The 27772-nt window shown below is 44.6% G+C and overlaps 1 protein-coding gene across 1 annotated transcript in view; it reads left to right on the top strand.

Annotated features, from left to right (window-relative positions):
• Window positions 1-27772, top strand: part of SIL1 (SIL1 nucleotide exchange factor) — a 696897-nt gene that overhangs the window by 427022 nt on the left and 242103 nt on the right. Inside the window, exon 8 of the mRNA XM_030212991.1 lies at window positions 5656-5752. Coding sequence (XP_030068851.1) covers window positions 5656-5752 — 97 coding nt within the window. The remainder of the gene's footprint in view (window positions 1-5655; window positions 5753-27772) is intronic.

The following is a 27772-nucleotide window of genomic DNA, read 5'->3' as shown; positions in this document are numbered from 1 at the left end:
CCCCAAAACACAGTATGGCAAATTTAGACACATTCCATACCAAAGCACTCAAAGTAAACCACTCACCCAGTTCTTTCATACAAACAGCCTGTTTTCCACTTCCGTCTCCATCTATAGGCAGTGATGGTGGAGACCAGGACTATATCTGAACTCAAGAAAGCTTGGGACAGGCACGTAGGATCACTTAGAGAGAGGAGGAGATAGTAGATGGCTGTGGATAGACAGCCTTTATCTGCCGTCAGGTTTCTGTGATTCTATAAGCTGAATATCATCAGCATGTGCATAGAACAGAAGTGGAGTGGAGGAGTAGCCTACTGGTTAAAGCACCAGTCTTCACATCCAGAGGTGCCCAGTTCAAATCCCACTGCTGATCCATGTGATCTTGGGCAAGTCACTTAGCCCTCCATTGCCTCAGGTACAAAATTATATTGTGAGCCCTCCAGGGACAGGGAAATAACACAGTGTACCTGAATGTAACTCACCTTGAGCTACTACTGAAAAAGGTGTAAGCAAAATCTAAATAATTATTATTGTTATTGACATAATTTCATTGAGGATAATTTCATACCAGGATGCCTGTGTGAAACGACCATAAAAGCACCTGTTTTATAAACGTAGGCCCTCGCATGTTTTTCTGTAACAGGATGTCGGAATCGGCCCCAGTAGTGTACAAACTCACCCCAGCTTCAAAAAAGATTTAGATGTGTGTGTGCATTCTCTGTGTGTACATCACAACGCTACCTAGCTCCACCCAAATTACACCCCTGGAGCTCCTGCACACAGAGCACGTAAAAATAAGCACAACCTTGTAGTGTGCCTGCTTTTCACACATCTGTGTCTGTGCGTAATTTATGAGCTATTTTCCATCTGTAAAACCTGCTTTACACTCAGAAAAAGCTGTATAAAATCAGCTCCATTGTTAGCAACATTTTCAGAAGATTGTAGTAATTGTTTTTCTATATTAAGTAGTTGGGTTTTTTTTAATTGGAGAAAAATGTAGAGGCCCAGCGTTAGACAGGCACTTACCTTCCTATGTTAGCTGCCCATTGCGGGAGTAGGCAAGAGATGGGCACATAGGCGGTCGGTGGGCCAACTGTTTGGGGAGGCTAAAGGGGGCGGGGTTATGGGTGGTACCAGGGGGTGGGGCTTACATCCATAATTGTCCGACAACACACAGGAAAAATAAATAAATAAAAGTAAAATAGTCACAATTAATACCTTTAACAATTCAACATCAGATCCTCCAAAATATTATAAAACTATGTCTGATGTTATGACAAACTAAAATGAATTTAAAGTGTTGATGTCACCTTAGTACGGCCAACACACAATCTTTACACTGCAAAACACTATACACAAACTTGTGCAAAAACACACTCAGAAACTTACCAAATCATAACAGCACTAATTCCAAGGACAGGACGAGATACAATCTTATGCGTGGAAAAGCAGCACTGTAATTACACCAAGCTCTAAAACACCAATACACTACCTAGTGAAAAAACCAAAAGGGCTGCAAATAGTACACGCTAGCAGAATACTGCACCTTGATCACACATGAAAAACACATGACAACAGATATGACAAAAGGAACTAGAAATCAAAAGATATGAAGGCAAAATTATGAATTGGAAAATTACCTCAAGAAGTCAGACTTGGCATGCAGCAATACTAGAGAAATTGAAACTTACGTGCAAAATATCACAGATGCACATTTCCAAAAGTTGACATATTCCAATTAATACATTTTGAATAAAATACTTTTTTCTACCTTTGTTTTCTGAGCATTTAGTTTTTCTATTCGCTTTGGTCCCAGTGTCGTCTGTTTTATGGTGTCTTCTTTCCATTTGATATTCTTTCACTCACCATGTCCACCATCCTCCTGTGTCCTTATGCGTTCTGTCTACCATCTGTGGCACCCTGTCCCTATCCTTCCTCCAGTTGCAGCATCTGCCCTCAAAGCGTTTCAATCCAGTCCTTAAATTCAGCAGTTTCCCCTCCATCCATATTCAGCATTTCTCCTCACTCCCCTCCCCTCCATTCATCCATCCATCCGTGTCCAGCAACTCTCCTCCCTCCCCTGTCCTCCATCCATATCTAGCAAATCTCCTTTCTCCCCGGTCCTTCCATCCATCCATCTAGCAAATCTCCTCTCTCCCCTGACCCCTCCATCCTTTCATATCTAGCAATTCTCCTCTCTCCCCTGCCCTCTCCTACATGTCCAGTCCAGTAATTTCTCTTCTTTCCCGTCCCGTCTACCCCCCCTTTCCTCATCCTTCCATCCATTTTCCCTCTTTATCTCCCCATCCTTCTGTCTTCCTCTTCCCTCTTTCTCTCCATGTCCTTCCATTCGTCTACCCCCTCTCCCGATCCTGCCATCCAACATCTACCCCCCTCTCTCCCAATCCTTCCATCCAGTGTCTCTCTCTCTCTCTATCCCCTTTTCCATCCAGTGTCTCTCTCTCTACCCTTTTCCATTCATCATGCCCCCCTCTCTCTCCCCATCCTTCAATGTTTCTCCTCCTGTTAGTTTCTCTCTCCCTACTCTTCCTTCCAGTGTCTTCCCTCTTTCACCCCCCCCCTCCCATTTTCTCCTCATTTTAAGCAGCTTCTCCCTTTCTCCAGGACTCCAGCCCTTCTCCATGTCCCCTCCTTCTCTCCCCATCTTCCCACTCTCTCCATTATACCTGCCCGGTATTGATTTGTTGGCCACTGCTGCTGCTTCTCTTCAGCAGCAGCGCCCCGAGTCCAGCCAAAAAAAAAAAAAGGTAACACGCGTTACACGCACCCAAAGCACAGGAATCAGCTGGGAGGACCGACACCACACCCAGCTTCAACCGTTTTGGAGCCCCCAGGAGCAACAGTTGGCTGCTGGAACAAGCGCGGGGCTGTACCGTAGCAGCTTTCAGCATGGGCTATCGGCACTGCAGCCGCTCCTCTCTGTCCCCGGAGCAGAGCAGGAAGTCGATGTCAACTTCCTTCCTGCTCCTCCAGGGGCAGAGAGAGGAGCGGCTGCAGCGCAGACAGCCCATGCTTGAAGGCTGCCACGGCCCCGCTCTTGCTTCTTTTTTTTTGTTTTATCGCGCGACTCGCGCCGAAGAGGAGACTTTCCCACTTTGCCGGCCCAGACTCGGGAGTGCGGGAGACTCCCGACTTGGCAGGTCTGGATGAGCGGGCCTCGGGCCTGGAGGGAAAGTGGCTACGTTTGGGGGGGGGGGAGGCAATGCAGCATGGGCGGGAAAGGTCACAGCTGGGCTGGGGAGGCTTAGCCTCCCCAAGCCTCTTATACGGGGCGCCTATGGATGGGCATGACATGAGAAAGCAGAGGTGTGGCTGGCTGTGACAGCTAGTGCATGAGTCTGTACTGCACACTAGCTTTCACAACTGCCGATAGTGCTGCTGAATTTACTGCCACCCCAAGAGAAGGCAGCAATGGCAAGAGCATTTTTATTGCTCTTCCCAATCTTATTCCCCATCTCAAACTACTACATACCTCAAGATCACACTGCCCATTTTCTACTTTCATCACCTCACCAATCATTTTTCTTCTACCTTCTCCTTGGCTTTCGAACTGCAGTGGTTTCTTCCTTTCATTCAGCCATCTTCATTCTGTCTGAGCACATCTCAACTTTGTTACTGTTGTCATTCCTTTCCTGCCTCTTTACTCCTTCTCCTCCTCTCTGTTTGAGATATCAGTCCCAATCCTGGCCCCTCCAAATCAACTCTCTCTCTTTTCTGCCCTGTAGTATATGCGCTCTGTCTCCAACACCTACTTTCACAACCATTTTATCTTTCATACTGTGCATCTTCTTCCTTTAACATAGACAATTTTTCCCCAAAGACTGTGCTTCAGTTGCTGCTCTGTCATGGAGGTTATGTTTTCTCCAACACACCTTTCCCCATTAGCTGCCATAATGGTGTTGGGCTGCTACTCCCCCTTTCTTGTAGTTTTAACCATCTCATTGTCACTCCTTTTCTTCTTCTTGATGTCCATATCATCTACCTTTCCATGTATCTATCATTTACTGACTCCCTGACAAATACTTTTCTTCCTGGATTTTCCTTCTTTCTGGAGCCATATTAACTACTACTACTACTATTTAGCATTTCTATAGCGCTACAAGGCGTACGCAGCGCTGCACAAACATAGAAAAAAGACAGTCCCTGCTCAAAGAGCTTACAATCTAATAGACAATAAATAAAGTAATCAAATCAATTAATGTGAACGGGAAGGAAGAGAGGAGGGTAGGTGGAGGCGAGTGGTTACGAGTCAAAAGCAATGTTAAAGAGGTGGGCTTTCAGTCTAGATTTAAAGGTGGCCAAGGATGGGGCAAGACGTAGGGGCTCAGGAAGTTTATTCCAGGCGTAGGGTGCAGCGAGACAGAAGGCGCGAAGTCTGGAGTTGGCAGTAGTGAAGAAGGGAACAGATAAGAAGGATTTATCCATGGAGCGGAGTGCACAGGACAATGGAGGACTCACTCTTGGGGACTTTAGCATTCATACTGATAACCCTCTGACTTATGCCTCAACTTGTCTTTCTGCAATCTCTTCATTCAGTCTTCAGCTATGTTCAATACTATATTTACATTTATGAATTCCAGGTCTGCCTCTCTACACCAGAAATCCAGGCCTAAGTCTCAGCCTACTCTTTTCCCCCAAATCCACCTGTCCTCCCCCCCCCCCCCCCCCCCCCCCTCTATTTCTGTGCATAACATTCCCATCTTCCATCTCCTCAGCTCATAACCTTGGGGTTATCTTTGACTCCTTTCTCTCTTTCTCTGCAGACATCCAACAGACTGCTAAAACCTGACATTTCTTTCTCTATATTGTCACCAGGATTCATTCCTTTCTCTTCTCCACGCTCTCATCACCTCTTGCTTAGATTACTGGAACTTGTTCCTCACAGGTCTCCCATTAAACCATCTCTCTCCCCTTCATCTGTTCAGAATTTGCTGTGCAATTTATCTTTTGCCATTGTCACTACATTCACAACCCCTCTTGTCAAGTCACTTCATTGGCTCCCTTTCTGTTTCCATATACAGTTCAAACTCCTCTTACTGACATTCACATACATTCATTCTTATCTGTACCCTTCTACGTGTGTGATGCTTGAATAAAGGATTTTTAATTCAGAAACACAGAGCGCTATATGTTTCTTCTTTTTAATGCACACTTACATGTTTCATATTGTGGTGGTGCACCTGCCTCTTTTGTTAATTGCATTTTTTCCCTTCTCCTCCACTGCGAACTCCAGACTCCTTTCCTTACATCTTGCTATGCCATATGGCTAAAATAGACTTTCTGAGTTGGTACATCATGCTCCATCGCTGGCCCTATTCAAATCAAGGCTAAAAGCCCACCTTTATGAGGCTGCTTTTAACTCTTAACCCCTTATTCACCTGTTCAGTATCCATATTACTTTAAATGAAACTCCCTCATGCCTTATTTGCTGTATTTATTTGTCTTGAACATATCAGCTCTGTCACTTAGGGACTCTCTTAAATGTTTGTGTACAGCGCTACATATGTACTGTAGAAATGATAAGAAATTATAGGTACCTCTTAGCTTATGAATTCTGGGAAACTGTGAATGTAGAGAGTTCTTTATAAATAATAAATTTTGTTTTGTTTTCTACTTGTATTTGCTTTCTTTCAGTAATCCCAAAGTTCAGGTTGAAGCAATTGAAGGAGGTGCGCTGCAAAAATTACTGTTGATTCTGGGAACAGAACAACCATTGCCTGTTAAAAAAAAGGTATGCCGGCTTTCGCTCTGTGTGTGACCTTTGTAATGGGTACGTGTGTAGCAGACTGAGTTTCTAGGTAAGTATTTTCTAAGTAATCTGACTGGTATAAAATTGACAGTGTTAGGGATCCATGTTGAAGTTACAGGATTAGTTAAGATTAAATATACTCTGTTATATAATAATAATTATCATTAATAATCAGTGCCACCCATTGCACATTTCTATATGCTCCCAGTAAAGGTCTTCTGGAGAGTTTTATTACTATTTAATTCAAGGGAAAAGCTGCAGGACTCCAAACATACAGGCACACACATGTGCAACTGAAAGGCTCTGGCTTGTTTGTCCTATCACGAACCAACTCTCAACTCCAGCTGTCACACCCATCCACCCTTCATTTCCCCCAAGGACTGGCCCAACCATTACGCAAGACTAGGTGGTCGCCTAGTACAATAAATCCTCAACAGCCACACAAACTCAATGTGGGAGTGGAGGAGTGGCCTAATGGTTAGTGCAGCAGGATGCAGACATGAGGAACTGGGTTTGATTCCCGCTGCTGCCTGACGGTTGGCAGTGGGTTGAGATCCTGGGGAACCAGGTTCAATTCCCTCTGCAGCTCCATGTGACCCTAGGAAGTCACTTAGTACTCCATTGTCCCAGGTAAAATATACAACTTAGATTGTGAGCCCTTTAGGGACAGTGCAAAGTACCTGTAATAGAAATTGTGAACCGCATAGTTGCCTCAGCAGTATATCAAGTGCTGAAAATAAAAATAAAAGAACCATCAATGCCTGGTACTTTCAGGAAGTTGTGGACAGTTTTCAAGTAGCCTATTTAACTGAGAAAATGACGTTAGGAAATTACCCTCATCATTCATGTGTGTGTGTGAGACACACACATGCATATACACACAACAACATGTAATATTTAAAAGCATAGTATCTTGGGGGAGGGGAGAAGAGAGGGCCTGAAAGTTAATTGAGAGGGCATAAGGCTGAAGGTTTAACTAGGGCACAAAATACCCGTGCACCAGTCCTGATTCACTACCTTGATACCGGTGTTTCTTCACCTCATTCCTAAGCTCCCACTACGAACTCATTGGCCATATTTCTTCCCTTAGCTACAGCCCTGCTGGTATGTCTGAATCAAGCAGCGCCAAATTTCTCAGTGATGCAGTTTGTTTGTTTTTTAAGTAACAGGCAAGAGCCCGTTTATAATCTAGAGTATGAAATGTCTTCTCTCTAGCACTGGAATGAGGCTTTGGGCAGAGAGAGCGGGCAGTACTATTTGTTCATTCCATTGGTAAAGTGTGACAGTCTGGAAGAACTTGGGATATGTCTGAAGGACAACTTTGTAGCGATGGAACTGAGTTGTATGGTTCGTACATTACCAGTGCTTGAAGTTTACTAAGGGGCTCATTTTCTAAAGAGAAAATCACCCAAAACGTGTAATAAAGCACCATTTGGATGATTTTTTTTCTCAAAATGTCCAAATCAGTATTTTTGAAACTTACTTTGCAGACTTTTATCTATGCAGTTCGTCTGCAGTGCGTCCAAATCACAGGGGGGCGTGTCAGTGGCATTTCAAAAGCGGGATTAGGGCATGCCTAACACTTAAATGGTTTATAGCCATAATAGAACAAAACCAAAACGTCTAGGGCATAAACTTCAACATTTTGGTCTAGACCTGTTTTTCTAACAAATAAGACACAAGAAGGTGCCCTAAATGACCAGGTAACCAAATGAATAAAAATAGTACTCACTAGCCTCTATGACAGCCTCAGATTTTATAGCCAGGTCAACTAGAGCAGCATGCAAGTCCACAGAGTAGTCTAATGGTGGGTGGGTGCGGGTGCATAGCACTGTAGACAGATGGACCCAGGCCCATACCACCCCCTACCTATTACACTTGTGTTGGAAACTGTGAGCCTTCCAAAACTCACTAAAAACCCACTGTACCCACATATAGGTGCCCCTTCACCCATAAGGGCTATTGTAGTGGTGTACAGTTTTGGGATAGTGGGTTTTGGAGGGCTCAGCAGATAAGATAAGGGAGCAACGATGAGATGTGTACCTGGAAGCATTTATATGAACTCTACAGTGGTGCCCCATTGCTCTCCTGGGATGCCTAGGGGACCAGTCTGCTAAAAATGTTGGCCCCTCCCACATCCCAGTGACTTGATTTTGTGTATTTGTAACTGGGGGGGGGATTCGAAAGTGGCCTAAAAAGATAAATGCACAAAGCACAAAATCTTGTTTGAAATGGTATTTTCAAAAACATAGACGTTTTTCTTTTTACAAAAATGGTTACATTTGCTATTTGGACTTGGGACGTTTAGTTCAAAATGTCCAAAGTCCAACTTAAACGTCATACTGAAAATGCCCTTAATGCCCTTCTCTCTCTCCTAGCTGATTGCTATTAGGAAGAGCACTTTTCAGATCAGGAATTTTAAAAACACTATTTCTAGGGGTTCAAAGAAGACTGTGAGCAAAGCAAGGACTAAAGCCCCTCCCCCCCCAGGTATTTCATGAAACAAGTGGCCAGCTGTAGTTGTGAAACGGGAAGATTATCTGTTGGAATATGGTATGCCAACAATGCTCTGAGATGTACTCTGATAGAAGAGGTTTGAAGGCTAAGTTGATACGATGTACTCTGATAGAAGAGGTTTGAAGGCTAAGTTGATACAAGTAGTGTGTAGGTACTGTAGAATCATCATAGGAGGACGCATAATTGGATCATAGCCATTTAAGCACCATTTGAAAGTATACGTTTATCAAATGGAAGGTTTCCTAGCAGCTGTCACGATGTCCTGGATGTGCTGTGGAATGCCAGTATTAGAAGCTAGAGACAATTCAATTGTAAGATTGTGAGAGTTAGAAACTTAAGGTCTGAATGAAGAAGTCATCCCTCCTGTTGAGCGATCAGTGCTCTAAACAATTCACAGAGTAGTTGCTTGGAACTGACCCCTCATGATCAATGTCGTTCTGGTGTTTTCCTTTCTTACCACTATCAGGTGAATTTTCGAAACACAAGGGCACCCATCTTCAGACACAAATCGGGAGATGGGTATCCTTCTCTCAAGGTCGCCCAAATCGGCATAATCGAAAGCCGATTTTGGGTGTCCTCAACTGCTTTCCGTCGCGGGGACAACCAAAATTCACAGGGGCATGTCGGCACCGTACCGAAGGCGGGACTGGGGCGTGATTAAGAGATGGGCGTCGGCCGATAATGGAAAAAAGGGCGTCCCTGACGAGCATTTGGCCGACTTTACTTGGTCCATTTTTTTTACGACCAAGCCTCGAAAAGGTGCCCGAACTGACTAGATGACCAACGGAGGAAATCGGAGATGACCTCCCCTTACTCCCCCAGTGGTCACCCCACCCTAAAAAAAAAAAAAAAACGTAAACATTTTTTGCCAGCCTCTATGCAACCTCAAATGTCATAACCAGCTTCATCACAGCAGTATGCAGGTCCCTGGAGCAGTTTTTAGTGGGTGCGGTGCACTTCAGGCAGGCGGACCCATTCCCACCCCCCCCCCCCCACCTCTTACACTTGTGGTGGTAAATGTTGAGCCCTCCAAGCCCCCCCCAAAACCCACTGTACCCACATGTAGGTGCCCCCTTCACCCATAAGGGCTGTGGTAGTGGTGTACAGTTGTGGGGAGTGGGTTTTGGGGGGGGGGTTAGGGGGCTCAGCACCGAAGGTAAGGGAGCTGTGCAGCTGGTAGCTTTTTCTGAAGTCCACTGCAGTGCCCCCTAGGGTGCCCGGTTGGTGTCCTGGAATGTGAGGGGGACCAATGCACTACGAGTGCTGGCTCCTCCCACGAACAAAGGACTTGGATTTCGTCGTTTTTGAGATGGGTGTCCTTGGTTTACATTATCGCCAAAAACCAGGGACAACCATCTCAAAAACGACCTAAGGACGACCATCTCTAAGGTCGACCTAAATTTGTTGATTTGGGCATCCCCGACCGTATTATCGAAACGAAAGATGGACGCCCATCTTGTTTCGATAATACGGGTTGCCCCGCCCCTTTACAGGGCCATCCTGCGAGGACGCCCTAATGAAAACGTGAGCGCCTCCGTTCAATTATGCCCCTCCACATCTGTTTTCCTGACACTGTTAAGATGGGTTTGTGTATCCACCACTGTAACAGGAGAAAATGCCAGGAAGTTGGATGTAGTATGAAGGAAAGACTGGGAGTGTTGATTCCTCTGGAACTTGAGATCCCACGAGGACATGTTTATGTTTGTCACATTTATAGGCAGGCTAAGAGGACAGTATGAACAGTTGCAGCCATGTACCCCAGCATCTGTAAATAAACTCTGGTTGTGATCTTGATCACTGATTGCATGGCATGAACATGGGCCATGAATTTTTGAAGAAATGTCTTGATTTTGAAAGTGTTAAAACAACTTCTGGAAAGAAAATGATGGTTGAATGAACTGTGGAGTTGTGAAAGTTAATAAGAAATCCCAGAGACTGTAGAAGATGGAGTGGGGGGGGGGGGGGGGGGGGGGTTCCCATAAGAATTAAAACGTCACTCTGGTCCACTAGAATCTAGTAATCCAGATACAGAAATGCTGAATGGCCTTGCTTGTGCAAAAGAGAAGAACTTCATACTGAACATGGTTAGATTGAAGAGTAAAACTGTGGTATTTCTTGTATAAAGAATGGATTAGAATATGTGTATATGCATCCTTCTGATCCAAGATGTAATGTAATATGGTCCTTGTATTTTGCTCACTACCACTAAACAGTGGTTCAAAGTGGGAACAAAAAATAAAAGCAATTCCTACAAGCAATTAAGACATTTTTTAAATAAATAAGTTTTCAGGTTTTTACGGAAAGATTAACTACTACTACTACTACTACTACTACTACTACTACATCATTTCTATAGCGCTACTAGACGTACGCAATAGAAATGATAAGTAGTAGTAGTTATTCTAATAAGAAAGGGAGGCTCGTAGATTGAGAGGTAAAGAAACCCAGGCTGCTGGCATCGGCGTTTAAAAAGGAGATAGAGCAGCTTTTAAACTAGAAACTGGGGGAAGGCCAACAGTCACTCAGCGGTAGCATTGTCTATTAAGGAGAGCCTTGAATCAAATAGATTGAAAATTCTGCAGGAAACAAAACACACCCTGGAATCACTATGGATTGAAATTCCATGTGTAAAGGGGAAAAGGATAGTGATAGGAGTGTACTACCGTCCGCTTGGCCAGGATGAACAGACGGATGCAGAAATGTTAAAGGAAATTAGGGACACAAACAAACTAGGCAACACAATAATAATGGGTGATTTCAATTATCCCGATATTAACTGGGTAAATGTAACATCGTGGCACGCTAGGGAGGAAAAATTCCTTGACGAAATCAAGTACAGCTTTATGGAGCTGCTGGTACAGGAACTGACGAGAGAAGGAAAAATTGTAGACCTAGTCCTTAGTGGAGCACATGATCTGGTGCGGGAGATAATGGTGCTGGGGCCGCATGATAACAGTGATCATAATATGATCAGCTTTGATACTAGCTTTAAAGTAAGTATATGCAGGAAATCCAATACACTAGCGTATAACTTTAAAAAAGGAGACTATGATAAAATGAGAACAACGGTGAAAAAAAAACTTACAGGAGCTTCGATGGTCAAAAGCTTGCATCAGGCATGGATGCTGTTCAAAAACACCATCCTGGAAGCCCAGGCCAAATATATTCCGTGTTTTAAAAAAAGGAGGACGGAAGACCAAATGACAGCCTGCATGATTAAAAAGTGAGGTGAAGGGAAGCTATTACAGCTAAAAGAAAATCCTTTAGAAAATGGAAGAAGGAACCAACTGAAAATAATAAGAAACAGCATAAGGAATGTCAAGTCAAATGCAAAGCTGATAAGGCAAAGAGGGACTTTGAAAAAAAGTTTGCGTTGGAGGCAAAAACACTTAGTAAAAAATTTTTTTAGGTATATTAAAAGCAGGAAGTTGGCAAAAGAATTGGTTGGACCGCTAGATGACAGAGGGGTAAAAGGGGAGAAGATCAGGGAAAACAAAGCCATAGCGGAGAGATTAAATGAATCCTTTGCTTCGGTCTTCACCAAGAAAGATTTGGAGAAATACCAGTGCCAGAAATGGTATTCAAAGCTGATGATTCGGAGAAACTGAATGAAATCTCTATAAATCTGGAGGCTGTAATGGGGCAGTTCTACAAATTGAAGAGTAGCAAATTTCCTGGACCAGATGGTATTCATCCCAGAGTACTGATAGAACTGAAAAATGAACTTGCGGAACTATTGATAGTAATATGTAATTTATCCTTAAAATCAAGCGTGGTACCAGAAGATTGAAAGTTGGCCAATGTAACGCCAATTTTTTTTAAAAGGTTCCAGAAGAGATCCGGGAAATTATAGACCGGTAAGCCTGACGTCGGTGCCAGGCAAAATGGTAGAGACTATTATGTTTCAATTATCTTTATTAGAGCAGGTAAATAAACAGTGTACATATTTGCTCCGTTCTTTTCAAGTTAACATCTTAACACTATTAACCAGGATGTACTACAAACATATCCCACTACCCCCTCCCTCTTCCAACCCCCCCTCCCCCCCCTCAACCCTTCCCTCTATCCTCCCCGTTCTAAGAACCTATGAACCTTTTAATCATACCACATCATCCTACACAGTCTCTCAATTTAAAATTCTACTTCGTGCTGCTGGTTGTAATGTGTCCCAAAAATTCGCCCAGGTTTTTACCAGCTTTTTCCCCTCGGCAGAGGAGAAATCTGTAATTCCACACCGTTCCAGTTTCAAAAGTTCGATCATGTTTGTCCTCCAGGCCCCAAAAGAAGGGTCCAAGCTCTCTCTCCAGGTCAACAAAATGATCTTCTTTCCAATCAAAACCGCTCTATGAAGAAAGGAATTAAGTCCTGGCGGGGCGAGCCCTGTACACTCATATTTGCCAAAAAGTAACAGTGGTTGTCTCTGTATTGTGCTACAGCCCCAGTACCGTTTGATTTCATCTAGCATTTGAGACCAAAATCTCACTACTCGGGGACAAGACCAGAACATGTGCCCTAGCCCCGCAGGTATCTGGTCGCAGCGAGGGCAGGCTCCAGTGCCACCAAACCCCGCTTTTGATGCTCTGGCTGGTGATATATATAGCTGCAGCGCAAACTTATATTGTAATTCCCAATGTCGAGTGTATACAGAGGTCCTTAAGGCAAGGGCCAAAAAGGTCTGGAATACCTCGTCCGAGACCTCTCCTGCCAAGTCTGACGCCCATTTCTGTGCCCTGCCTCGATAATCAATGTCCTCAGTGGAGTCTTGAAGGTATCTGTGATGAAACCGCAGGGGTACGGTATTCTGTGCCCCCAGTGTCAGTGCTGTGTTCAACGTGTCCTGCACATCTTCACTCAAGTTAATCCATTCCAGTTCTGTCATATAATGCTGGATCTGCAGGTGCGCCAATTGGTCTGTCCCTGGCAGATTAAATTCTCTTTGCAGTTCCTGGAAAGGTCGCACTTTACCTTCATCTGTCAGCAGTTGGTACAGGTAGTGTATTCCCTTTCTCCGCCATCGAGCAAATATCACTGAAGATGTTCCTTCTGTGAAATCTGGATTGTGAAACAGAGGCAGGAAGGGCGTTGCGGTCCATTTAAACCAATGTCTTTTACACAGCCACTTCCAAGCTGCTCTTGTTGACAGTAAAAATGGGTTGTTTCCCAGTTTATGTGTGATTCCCATGCCTGATGCGTGTAACCACCACCCCAGATGCGCTGCGGGAGAGAGTGTCTGCTCTATTTGTGTGTTTGAGAATTCCTGCTGTCCTATGAGCCAGTCTCTAATGTGCCTCATCGAACATGCAATTGTCAGGTATCTTATGTTGAGTAGACCCATCCCCCCGTGCCCTCTTGGTTTTTGTATTATGTGCAGAGGAAGCCGAGGCCGTTGTCCGCTCCACAGAAATACCTGAATCGCTTTATTGAGTGCCAGCTCCTCTTTCTTTCTTAGGTATAAGGGAAGCATCTGGAATGTGTAGAGCCATTTGGGGACTATCAGCATATTAACCAGCCCTATGCGTCCTGACAGGGAAAGTGGACATGTGCCCCAAAGATGCAGCAAGCGCCTGGTCTCTCTCAGAACCGGGATCACATTCTTATCATACAGTCGCCCTATGTCCGATGGAATGACTACCCCCAAGTACTGAATCTGATCCTCCGCCCACTGCAGCGGGAATGCGCCCTTCCAACCCCGCCGCAGCTCCGGATCCAGAGGCAGCGCCAGTGACTTGGCCAGATTTAATTTAAAGCCCGAGAGTCTGCCGTATTTATGCACTGTATGCAGGAGATGCTTTAGAGATGTCTGAGGATTATTCAGCAGTAACAACAGGTCATCAGCGTACGCCAACACCTTAATCTCGTGTTGCTGGAGCCTAATACCCTGTATTTGTTCGTGTGCTCGGATCTCATTCAGCAACGGCTCTAAGGACAGCAAGAATAACAGTGGAGAAAGTGGGCAACCCTGTCGCGTCCCTTTCTTAATGTCAAACCCCTCTGTTCTTATCCCATTGACTAATATCATGGCTCGGGGGTCAGTGTATAGTGTGGTGATAGCCTTCAAGAGCCATCCAGTAAGACCTATCCACTGCAATGTTTCAAACAGAAAGTGCCATTGTACCCGGTCGAATGCCTGTTCAGCGTCAAGGCTCACCGCCAGCCTTTGTGATTTTGTGTCAGGATCTGCTAATGTGGCTAGAATGAATTTGCGCACGTTAAGGACAGATTGACGCCCTCGAACAAATCCGGCCTGATCTTCCTTCACTAGCTGTGGCAGCAGTGGTGCTAGTCTATCTGCTAAGATCCGAGACAGCAGTTTTGCCTCCACGTTAATCAGTGAAATTGGTCTGCAGGAACTGGGTTGCAGTAAATCTTTTCCTTTTTTTGGTATTAAACTGATAAGAGCCGTGTTGGCATGTAGTGGGAATCGGCCTTTTTCTATTACTTCATTAAGGTATTCTAATAGGGGTCCCAAGATCTGCAGTTTCAACATCTTGTAAAATTCACTGGAGAGACCATCAGGTCCCGGTGCAGAGTGCATCTTCAATGCGCCTATAGCTTTCTGAAGCTCTTTTGCCTCTATCGGTTTATTGAGGGGGTCTAGTTGCTCTGGATGTATTTTCCCCTTGTTAACTGTGGCTAGGTACTCTGCTGTAGCCTTCCTGACGTCTCTCTCACCCTCTTCTCCTTTGTAGAGATTAGCAAAATGCTGTTGAAATACCTGCGCTATCTCGTCTGGATTGTTGGTGATCGCAGCAATATAATGGGACTTCCTTGTGCCTTTCACCAGCCTTGCTAGCATCCCTCCCGCCTTATCTCCAAATTTGTGCAACCTGTACTTCCTGAATAGCAGGGATCGTGTCGTACGTTCCTGAAGTAGGCTGTTCAACGCCGCTCTAGTGGATGTAAGGAGTTCATAATTTTGCTGCGTGGGGTGTCTGCCATACTGCCGCCTTATAAGCCGGATCTTTCGTTCCAGCTCCACTATACCTTGCGTTATTTGCCTGTTCCGTCTACTTACGTATGCTATAATCTCTCCTCTGAGTACTGCTTTAGCAGCGGACCAGAACAGAATGGGGTCATCCACGTGTGTCTGATTGTGTTTGGTACTCCTCCCATTTCTTGTGTATGTGCTCTGTGAATGCTTTTGAGGAGTACAGATAAGCAGGGAACCTCCACCCCGGGGATTGCTGAAAATATGTTGCACTCTCTAAATCCACCCATATAATGGAGTGGTGCGATATCTCTTCAGGGCCTATGACCGCTCCTGTTATTTTCTGAAATATGTCAGGGGAGGTTAATATATAGTCCAAGCGAGACTGTGAATGATGTGCTCTGGAGATGTGCGTGTAATCTCTTTCATCTCCATGTAATATCCTCCAGGGGTCAAGAAGGCCCACCTTCTGACAAAAGGAATCTAGGAGGGACACCTCCGATAGGGTGTCAGGGCGCGCTTGCCTTGACCTGTCTAACACTGGGTCTATCACTTGGTTCATATCTCCAGCAATCACTATTGGGAGGGATGCATGTGTGTGGCAAAGGGTCAGCAGCTGAGCGTAAAAGTGTGTAGCTGAGGTATTAGGGCCGTACGCTGATACCAGTAGCATCTCTTTTCCTTGTAAATTGAGCTGAATTCCGACATCTCCCTTCTCCATCTTTGAACAGCATTTTTGCCGCGCCCATCAGTAATTTGTGCAGCAGAATTGCTGTCCCTCCTCTCCTACCTGTTGCTGGGGAATAGAATACCTCCCCCACCCATCCTCTTTTTAGCTTATCGCTTTCCTCTTTGGATAGCCTCGTTTCCTGCAGGCAGGCAATGCCTACCCCATGACGTTTAAGAGCTGATAGGATTTTGGTTCTCTTAATTGGGGATGTGATGCCGCCTACATTCCAAGAGATCAAACGTGTTTTACCCACCTTCCCCTTGGTGTCTTGGAACTTGCACTGTTAAATACCTCTGAGGCCTTTGTCTCCCAGGCTCCCAGCTTAGCCCCGAAGACATCTCTCTCCCCCTTTGTATCCACGTGTATATCTCCCTCCAGCCTGCTTTCTTCCACTTCCGCCACCCTAGACTTCTTTGTGTAGGTTCCCTCTCCATTTTACAATACCTGAGGATACTTCTTTTGCCTTTTGCTAATCCCCCCCTCCCTTCTCCACCCTTCCCTAACTCCCCTCCCCCCCTATTAATCTCTACGCTCCCCAACATGCCCTAGACAACAAATTGTGTGGGAGCCCCTGCCATGCCCGAGGCCCCCCCACCCGATCCACCACATTGTGTTGTGAACCAGCTCTTTACTGTGTGCAATACAGAACAACCATTTTATAGTTCTCACCCACTTTGGGTCTTAGAATCGTCCTTATTTCCAGTCTGTTCTGCCGCCTGTTGTTGTTCCCTCTGTTCCAGCGCTGTTATGTACTCTTTGGCAGCAGCCTCTGAATCAAAGGACCTCCATTTGCCATCTTGTCGGATTTTTAACACTGCTGGGTAAATCAGCATGAACTTGATCTGCAAGTCCTGTAGTCGTCTGCACAGGGGGGTGAATTTCTTTCGACGGTCCTGTAAAGATACTGAAAAGTCCTGAAAGATTCTTATTGTCTTCCCCTCAAACTTTGTATCGTCCCGCTTTAATCGGTAGCCTCGCAAAATCTCCATCTTGTGCAGGTAATTATGTACTTTCAGTATGACTGCACGCGGGCTCTGGCGGCCATCTTGGATGCGGCCCACTCGGTGTATTCGTTCTAAGCACAGTGCTCCTGCATGGTCAGACAGCGCAAATTCGGCATTCAGCCACTTTTCTATCACCGTGGCCAGCACCGAGTCACTCACCGATTCTGGTATACCGATCAGGCGTAAGTTGCTCCTTCTGGCCCTGTTTTGTAAATCATCCACTTTCTGTTGCAGCGCTTCGACCGTGGACTGCGTGTTCCGGAGCTTACCATGCACTGGGGAAAGCGCATCCTCAATCTCCGATACCCGCCTCTCTAGCTCCCCAGCCCGTTGTGTTACATCTGTCAGACGCGATTCATATTGTTCTAGCTGTGCCGAGATTTTTTCCAATCGCGCCTCCAATGCTTGCGTTACCGCGGCGGTCAGTTGCACCAGCTGCGCGGGAGTGAAATTCTGCTCGCTTCGCTGCAAGGCCTTCTCCTCGGTGGTATCCGCCGTCTTTGCCTTATCTTTCTCCTTTTTAGCGCTGCGTGGCGGCATTGATTTAGTTGCTGTTTCTACAAACTTATCCATTGGTTGTACTGCGTCTGCTAATATATTAGTTCGCTGGTCAACCGTTTTCTGCAGTTTATATGGTTAAATCGGGCGTGGGGGCCCCGGAGAGCAAAGACACACGTCCTACTCTCTCAACGCATCACGTGACTCCCCGGTAGAGACTATTATAAAGAACAAAATTACAGAGCATATTCAAAAGCATGGATTAATGAGGCAAAGCCCGCAACCTCGGAGTCATCTTTGACTCCTCCCTCTCCTTCTCTGCGCATATCCAACAGATAGCCAAGACCTGTCGCTTCTTCCTCTTTAACATCAGCAAAATTCGCCCTTTCCTCCCTGAACACACCACCCGAACTCTCGTCCACGCTCTCATTACATCTCGCCTTGACTACTGCAACTTACTCCTCACCGGCCTCCCACTTAGCCACCTATCCCCTCTTCAATCTGTTCAGAACTCTGCTGCATGTCTTATATTCCGCCAGAACCGATATACTCATATCACCCCTCTCCTCAGGTCACTTCACTGGCTTCCAATCAGATACCGCATTCAGTTCAAGTTTCTCCTTCTTACCTACAAATGCACTCAGTCTGCTGCCCCTCACTACCTCTCTACCCTCATCTCCCCTTACATTCCCGCCCAAAACCTCCGTTCACAGGACAAATCCCTCCTCCACCCTTCTCCACCACCGCCAACTTCAGGCTCCGCTCATTCTGCCTCGCCTCACCCTATGCTTGGAACAACCTTCCCGAGTCCTTACTCCAAGCCCCCTCCCTGCCCATCTTCAAGTCTTTGCTTAAAGCCCACCTCTTCAATGCTGCGTTCGGCACCTAACTCTTACCTTTCAGGAATTCCAGACTGCCCCAATTTGTCTGCCCCTATTGGTCTGACTGTTCACGTGTCCTTTAGATTGTAAGCTCTTTGAGCAGGGATTGTCCTTCTATGTTAAATTGTACAGCGCTGCGTAACCCTAGTAGCACTTTAGAAATGTTAAGTAGTAGTAGTAGATTTAGTGAAGGGAAATCTTGCCTCACCAATCTGTTACATTTCTTTGAAGGGGTGAACAAACATGTGGATAAAGGTGAGCCAGTTGATATTGTATATCTGGATTTTCAGAAGGCGCTTGACAAAGTACCTCATAAAAGACTCCAGAGGAAATTAGAGAGTCATGGGATAGGAGGTAGTGTCCTGTTGTGGATTAAAAACTGGTTAAAAGATAGAAAACAGAGAGTTAGGTTAAATGGTCATTCTCAATGGAGAAGGGTAGTTAGTGGGGTTCCCAAGGGGTCTGTGTTGGGACCGCTGCTTTTTAACATATTTATAAATGACCTAGAGATGGGAGTAACTAGTGAGGTAATTAAATTTGCTGACGACACAAAGTTATTCAAAGTTGTTAAATCGCGGGAGGATTGTGAAAAATTACAAGAGGACCTTACAAGACTGGGAGACTGGGCGTCTAAATGGCAGATGACATTTATTTATTTATTTATTGCATTTGTATCTCACATTTTCCCACCTTTTTGCGGGTTCAGTGTGGCTTACAATATGAGATGAATGATGGAAATACAATTTGTTACAAATTGGTTATGGATTACATTGTGCAGAGTTATGCGAGACAATCGAAGAATTTAATGTGAGCAACTGCAAAGTGATGCATGTGGGAAAGAGGAACCCGAATTATAGCTACGTCATGCAAGGTTCCATGTTAGGAGTCACAGACCAAGAAAGGGATCTAGGTGTCGTCGTTGATGATAAAACCTTCTGCTCAGTGTGCTGCTGCGGCTAAGAAAGCAAATAGAATGTTAGGTATTATTAGGAAAGGAATGGAAAACAAAAATGAGGACGTTATAATGCCTTTGTATCGGTCCATGGTGTGACTGCACCTCGAATATTGTGTTCAATTCTGGTCGCTGCATCTCAGAAAAGATATATTAGAATTAGAAAAGGTGCAGAGAAGGGTGACGAAAATGATATAGGGGATGGGACGACTTCCCTATGAGGGAAGGCTAAAGCGGCTAGGGCTCTTCAGCTTGGAGAAAAGGCGGCTGAGGGGAGATATGATAGAGGTCTATAAAATAATGAGTGGAGTGGAACGGGAAGAAGTGAAGCGTCAGTTCACTCTTTCCAAAAATACTAGGACTAGGGGGCATGCGATGAAGCTACAAAGTAGTAAATTTAAAATGAATCTGAGAAAATTTTTCTTCACTCAACGTGTAATTAAACTCTGGAATTCGTTGCCAGAGAATGTGGTAAAGGTGGTTAGCTTTTGTAACCAGTATAAAAAATATTTATTTACCTGGCCCTTGGGGTGGGTCCGTCGTGGAATTGTGTATCCGGTGTGAACTGCGTGATTCCGTACTGCTACTGGACAAGAGGAGACAGGGCAGGCCTGTTAGGAAAAGCCCTGGGCTCCCTGAGGCCTACAGGAGGCCGGGGAACGCTGCTGACGGGTCTACGATGTTGGCGTGCCTGCTGACATCGCTGATGACGTCATCTTGCATGCGCAGCGCCCTAAGTTTACCCGATGGCTCCTGTGTTGAAATGGAGCATCGGGGATCACTGTGCCACCAATGTATTATTAAAAATTTGCAAGGGGGGCTAGTTTTGACCCCAGGAAGTGTCCAATTAATAAAATATATATGCCGCCAAAATCAGCGTTATGCACAATTTCAAATTCGCGAGGCACGCACATGTGGCGCATTTTTTAATAAACTTGATCGGGAGACTGCTGGGAAGTGTAAGGGGGTTTTGGAGGCGTCCTTGGTTGCTGTGGTGACCCAAAACGGCGTGAATTTCGGCGCAGACGCAGTACAGTTAAAGGAAACCTGCACTGACACCTAAAAATGTAAAAGTATTAACAAATTAATATTAAAAGTGTTTGCATGAGTTTTAATGCTAGAATTCAGGTGCTGGAAGCCTATACTTGCTTGCTATGGGGTTAATTAAGCTTAGATTATATGCAAATTAATCCGATTTTATGATGTTCTAACTTAGCTATTTGGGGGTCAATTTACATGGAACTTTTCATAGAATAGATATTAGGCCATCACTCTGATCTGAGTTGTGTAATTAAAATCCAAAAACGAAGGTTTTATATAGTGTTTTTAACCCAACATGTATAATAGAATGTCAGTTTGGAAATGTGTTCTAAGGGAACTTCCTGATTGGCTGCACTGCTCTAGTTAGGAACCTAGCTAGTGACAGTTGATGAGAGAAGACCTGTATCCTGATGTGTCTTTGTGAGGGGTTGAAAGAAAAGAATATGTGGAGAGGTTTTGAGTGAAATAATAAAAGAGTGACTGAAACTGTCATAACTGAGAGTAATTAAATTTATAAAGAGGTTTGTACAAATTTAAGATAATTTAATTTCTCTCTTCAGAGAGAAATCTTGTATGGGACAGGTTTAATCTGTAATAATTGACAGTAGTTCCTCCAGAACCTAGCTAGTGACAGTTGATGAGAGAGCAACTTTGCTCTCTCATCAACTGTCACTAGCTAGGTTCTGGAGGAAAGGAGGAACAGGGGTGATATGATACAGTGGCGTAGCCAGAAAACCAATTTTGGGTGGGACTGAGCCCAAAGTGGGTGGCACAAACGTTTCTCTGCCTCGCCCTACCTTCACCTCAAACTCTGTCAGCTGAAGACTTCCTCTGAAAGTGGCCAGAACTTCCCTTTACCAAGCTTGGCAGGCAGCAGCAACATCCCTAAGCGACCAAAGCTGGCACCCCTTGCATCCTTAGTTGTCAGTAACTCAAAGATGCAACTGCAGAGCTTGGTAGAAGGGAGCTCTGACTGCCTTTGGAGGATGGATGCTTGGGGAGCCCCACCAGCTATAAAGCAAGGGTAAGGGCCAGTGTTAGACATGCTGTGGCCCAGGTCAGAAAATAAAGGAGGGCACTCTCTCCAATCCCCTCTCTTCCCTGCCTTCCTTCCAATTTCTGTACCTGCCATTACTATCACACTGACAGACCCTCACCAAAAACAGAACAAGGGATCACAAGTTAGAAATAAAAATATTTACACAAAAATTGAATTGAGAACCCCAAGAAGTTAAACTTAACATGCACTACAACCCTGAAGAAATAAAAATAAAAATTCCTTTGTACTGAACACAATGCAAAGACATTTGCTATGCACTTTTCACAAAGCTAACGTATTCCATTTAAACATTCAAAATAAAATGCTTTTTTCTACCTTTGATGTCTGGACATTTTATTTTTCCATTATGTTGCTTCTAATTTCCTGTCGTCTACTAATTCTCCTTCAAGTGACTGCTGTGCATTTGTCTTTTCTCCTCTCTACTGTCTATTCCCTCACTACATCTACCTCAGACATACTGATCATTCCTTTTTAGCTGCTTCCTCTTTTTTTTTATTTTCTGCCTCTCTGTCAACTCAAATTTTACTCTCTCGCCTTTCTCCTTCTTTTTACTTTACAGCTGCCTATCAGATCGTCATCTTCTTCTCTCACCCACTAGCTCTCCCATTACCCAACTCACTCCTTCTCCAGCCATTCCCTTTCATCTTTAATCTACTCCCCATTACTATATTTCTATCTTCTGTAATCACTATCCTCTCATCCATTTCCTTGCCACCCTCTTCCTCCTCCCCCCTCCAACATCTCCCACATGGTTCCACCATTCCCAGCATCTTCCTCCATCCACCCTTCTAGCTCCCTGTCCCTTCTCTTCTCTCCTCCCCTGTCCCCCATGTTCCAGCATTTCTCCCTCTCTCTTCCCTCACTCCCATTGTCTGGCATCTCTCCATCATTCTCATTTGCTCCTGGATCCAATATCTCCCTCTCTTCCCTCTCCTATGAATCTCCCCTGCCTCTCATCCAACCCCATGTCCTACATCTCCCCCTCTCTCCCATTGTCCACATCCTTCTTTCCCCCTCCCTTGTACCCCAGATCCAATATCTGTCTTCCCCCTCCTTCCCATGCAGCATTCTCTTCCTTCCTCCATCATGTCCAACATTTCTGTCTCTCTCCCACTGTCCACCATCTCTGTCTCCCCCTCCCTTGTGCCCCAGGTCCAATACCTCTTTCTCCTCCTCCCATACAGCATCTCTCCCTTCTTCCCATCCACTGTCATGCCCAACATTTCTCCCTCTCTTCTCCGTGCACCATCTGTCCCTCCCCTCCACCCCCATATACAAGATTTCTCCCTTTCTTGCCCCCATCTACCCCTTTGTCTCTCTCTCTCTCTCTTCCTTCCCTCCACCCTCATGCACCATCTCTCCCTCCTCTTCACCTATGTCCAACATTTCTCCCTGTGTTCTCCCTCCCCCTCCATGCAACATTTCTCCTTCTCCATCCACCCCATATCTCTTGTCCCTATCCCCCTCTAAGCTTAAATAATCTCATAGCAAGCAAATATAGGCTTCCAGCACCTGAATTCTAGCATTAAAACTCATGCAAACACTTTTGAAATTAATTTTTAATACTTTTAAATTTTCAGGTGTCAGTGCAGGTCTCAACTGAACTGCGCCTGCGCTGAAATTCGCGCCATTTCGGGTCACCATAGCAACCAAGGATGTCTCCAAATCCCCCTTGCACTTCCCAGCAGTCTCCGGGCCAAGTTTATTAAAAAATGCGCCACATGTGCGTGCCTCATGCATGCGTGAATCGCGCATAATACCCGATTTTGGCGACATATATTTTATTAATTAGACCCTACCTCAGGTCACAATAAGTCTCCCTTGCACATTTTTAATAATTAATTGGTGGCACAGTGTACCCCGATGCTCCAGTTCAACACCGGAGCCATCGGATAAATGCGCAGCATCGCGCATGTGCGTCTGACGTTACTGATAGCGCACATGCCGACATCGCAAACACTGGCACAGCATTTCCCTGCATCCAGCATGCCTCCCCAAGCCCCAGGAAGTTTCCTGCAGTCACAGCCAGCTGCCCCCGATTGAATGATGGCTCAGAACCCCGCGAATCACTGCAAAAACACAATCTTATGGCGGACCCGCCCCCTACCATCAAATGCACCCCGGAACCTCCCTACAGCTTCCAGGGACCAGGTAAACTAAAAAATAAATTTTTTTCTTATACTGGTTACACTTAGCAGAGTTTTAAAAAGTTTTGGACGGCTTCCTAAAGGAAAAGTCCATAGACCATTATTTATTTATTTGTTACATTTGTACCCCACATTTTCCCACCTATTTTCAGGTTCAGTGTGGCTTACATAGTACTGTAAAGATGTTCGCCAAGTCGGTTGATAACAAATGCAAGGTTATATTGTGGTCTAATGAGGTAGGTGTGTGTCAGGCACCATGAGGGTCGAAGGGAATGAAGATTGTATATTGTCCAGAACGATCATTGGTTATGCTGTGTTGCTGGGTGTGGGGATTTACGGTGGATCGGTGGGGTAGGCCTTTTTGAAGAGGTTGTTTTTTAGTGATTTCCTGAAGTTTAGATGGTCATGGATTGTTTTCACAGCTTTTGGGAGTCCATTCCATAGTTGTGCGCTTATGTAGGAGAAGCTGGGTGCGTAAGTTGTTTTGTATTTAAGTCCTTTACAATTTGGGTAATGTAGGTTTAGGTATGATCATGATGCTCCGATTCTGTTTCTGGTTGGTAGATCTATGAGGTCTGTCATGTATCCTGGGAATACGCCGTAGATGATTTTGTGGACCAAAGTGCAGATTTTGATGATGATCCGTTCTTTGATTGGGAGCCAGTGCAGCTTTTCTCGGAGGGGTGTTAGCACTTTTGAAACGTGTTTTACCAAATATCAGCCTGGCTGCTGTGTTTTGGGCAGTCTGGAGTTTTTTTGTGAGTTCTTTACATCCTGGATTCCGTTGCAGTAATCTGCATGGTTTAGGGCCATCGATTGTACTTAAAGAACGCATCACGTTCAAAATATGCTCCCTAGTTCACAAAATCATTCACGGTGATGCGCCAGCCTACATGTCAGATTTGATAGATCTACCACTCAGGAATGCCAAAAGATCATCCCGCACATTCCTTAATCTGCACTTCCCTAATTGTAAAGGTCTAAAATACAAATTAATGCACGCGTCAAAGTTTACCTACTTGAGTACACAGTTATGGAACGCACTGCTGCGCAACTTAAAAACAATCCACGAACTAATGAGCTTCCACAAACTACTGAAGACCCATCTCTTTAACGGGGTATATCACAAAGATCAGTCAATATGAATACACACAACTCCTCCACATATATTCAGGACTATCTAACAATATCTGCTTGGAATAATACTATCATGTTTTTATCATTATCATGTTGACTAAGATCCTTCTGAAACACTAAATGTTTATTTTCTAATATTTCCACCATTCATGTATTGTAAGCCACATTGAGCCTGCAAAGAGGTGGGAAAATGTGGGATACAAATGCAATAAATAAATAAATACTAGGTTTTGAAAATTTTCCCTTGGGAAGAAAGGTTTTACTCGTTTAAGTTTCCACATTGAATAGAACATTTTCTTTATTACGGAGTTTACTTGGCTCTCAATTATTAAATTAGACTTGGGGAAAATCCACTATTTCTGGGATAACCAGTATAAAATGTATTTTTTTGGGATCTTGCCAGGTATTTGTGACCTGGATTGGCCACTGTTGGAAACAGGATGCTGGGCTTGATGTCCCAGTATGGAAATACTTATGTATGTACTAACCCAAAAATGTACTGTCTGATTGCAGAAAGAATCTTCTAAGTTTTTCTTATACCTGACTCCACACAATAACATAACATTTTAATTATATTCCGCTAAAGCCAATATACGTTCTAAGGAGATTACAATAAGCACAAATTCAATATAACAACATATAAAATTTAACATTCAAGATGTCATTGCTGAAATATATTTTCTAAACAAAAAAGTTTTTAAAAGTTTCTAAAAGACTAATAATGAGTTAATAATCCTAAGTCCTCAGGGAGGTCCTTCCACACTTTGGATGCCTGATAGGCTAAAGAAGCCCAAAATAAGTCAATGACTTCATCCCCTTATGTGAAGGTAACGCAAAAAACGAATATTTTCTACGATTTCGCCCTGTCAAAATAATTCAGAAACAAGCGTACATATAAAAAGGCAGAGAACCATATAAAATCTTATGAGGGACACACAACAATTTAAAAAGAATACTTTCTGATTTTTTAAAAATTGATATTTTAGCTGATTTGCGTAAAGAAAACATTAATCTAATCAAAGTATTCAGTAAAGTTTGAAGTTTTCTAATTAATGATTTAGAGCATCCCCCCAAAAAAGAAAATTATCATCATCTATTTGTGATAGCATTAAAGCTTGCACAAGTAGTTTATATTGCACCAAGTCAAAATATTTACGAATTCTACATAGCTTTCACGTTAATAAAAAAAACACTTTTTAATTAAATGATTAATATGAGGCTCTAATGACAAAGTTCTCAAAAAAAACTCCTGGAAGTCCTGCAATTAGAGGGAAATTAAAAAATCCAAGAAGATACTCCAGAATACACCCATCAAACATCTTAAATATTATACAAACCAATTTAAAGAGCATGTGAGCTTGTAGAGGGAGCTAGTGGTTCCCAAACTGTGGATTATGACCCCAAATGGGGATGCAGAATCCCTCTACCGTACCAAGAGTGGGGCGATGGGGGCGGTCCGTGATGGTGCAGGCAACAAGGGTGGTGCATGGAGTGGTCATGCTGCAGTCGGCTTCACCAGTTTCCTGCCCCCTCTGCCGTTATTTCCTGTTCCAAGGCAGGAGACCGGCGGAGCCAACAGCAATGCAACTAGTCCGTGCACAACCAGATCGTGAAGATGATGCACTTCAGAGGACGGGGAGGTGGGTGATGCGCCGAGAGGGGGGAGAGGGTTGATGCGCCGGGGGTGTGTGTAATGGCAACCCACCCCGGGTTGTAGCCAACCTAGGTACGCCACTGCAGAATTCTCATTTGCGGGTCACAGGCCTGGCTAAAAGACCTCCCCCTGTCTCCCACTACCAGCAACACTGAACCTGCTGCCTTCCTGGAACAGTGGCAGCAGCAGCAGAATTGGTAAACCTAACAGGAAGCTGTGTGGGTCCATCTCCCTGCATGCGACGCTGCTAGTACTGCCGGCCCCACCTCCTCTGATGTAAACTTCTTTTGTTGAAAGAGCGGGGCCAGCAGAACTAGCAGCGTCACATTCAGGAAGGTGGACATGCGTGGTTTCCTGTTACGATTAGCTCTGCAGCAGCCACCGCCACCAAGGCAGCAAGAGTGTGTGGGGGGAGGAGAGAAAGGGGGATGCTGAATGGGAAAGCAAGAGAAACTGACAGGAGATGCTGCATTGGGGGAAGAGAAAATGATGCATGGCAGGGGACAGAGAGAGAAGATGATGCATGGCAGAAGGGACAGAGAGAGCGAGATGATGATGCATGGCAAGGGGAAAAGGCTTCCCCTAGCCATTCAGAAATGCACACAGTATCCAGTGAAACATACACACTCAAACATCACATATCACACTCCTTGCAGTCACATTTCCTCCCTCCTGAAAAAATCCATTCACACAAATCCTTGCATTCATTCAGGTACATGCACACAATAATGCACTTATAAACCCCCTCCCATATTGCATCCCACCCACACCCACAAGGCTTTGGACTTGCCAGAAAGGGGAGCAGAAAGAGGGACATAGGTTTTGGGGTGCACCACCATGGTGTGTGGCATGTGCAGTACATGCAGGGCAAATGTTGGGCACACTCCCTGTGAAGTTCTTTTTCCCAGGACAGTAGCTTAAAGGCAAAATGCATAGTTTTGCTTTCATTATTGTTAGAAACCCATGAGTAAAAATACCTGTGGTGTTCACACTAATACAGGCAGTTTAATTATTGACCTTTGGTCTATGCTCAGGCATGTCCAGATGGATACTGTACATGTTGGGCGCAATAATGAAACTGAATGCATTCTAAGTCTGAAGTTACAGTGTGCTTATGTAACATTTGGCATGGCTGGCTTCCAGTAAATTAGAAATCGCATGAGCTGGCTTTTCCTTTAAAACCTCTGTCGTCTGTCTCTTAGCATTCTGAGAATTTTTATCCTACTTGGAAGCACAAAACTGAGGACAAGTGAAAATCCAGGACTGTTTCGTTGTTGATGTCCTCGAGTTAGTTGAGGACAGTGCCCTGTATATCTGAAAATGCTTCTCTTTGTTTATATCCATGTAGACTGCAAGTACTCCAAGCTTCAAAAACAGAGGATTCTTTGCATAGCAAATTAACAAAGAATTCACTGGGCTTCACTAACTGATGGGGCTAAATGCAATATACCAG

Source organism: Microcaecilia unicolor, chromosome 8 (genome assembly GCF_901765095.1).
Source record: "Microcaecilia unicolor chromosome 8, aMicUni1.1, whole genome shotgun sequence".
In the NCBI taxonomy this organism is placed as follows: domain Eukaryota; kingdom Metazoa; phylum Chordata; class Amphibia; order Gymnophiona; family Siphonopidae; genus Microcaecilia; species Microcaecilia unicolor.
Note: the sequence above shows the minus strand (reverse complement) of the source record. Positions and strands in the feature narration are given on the sequence as shown.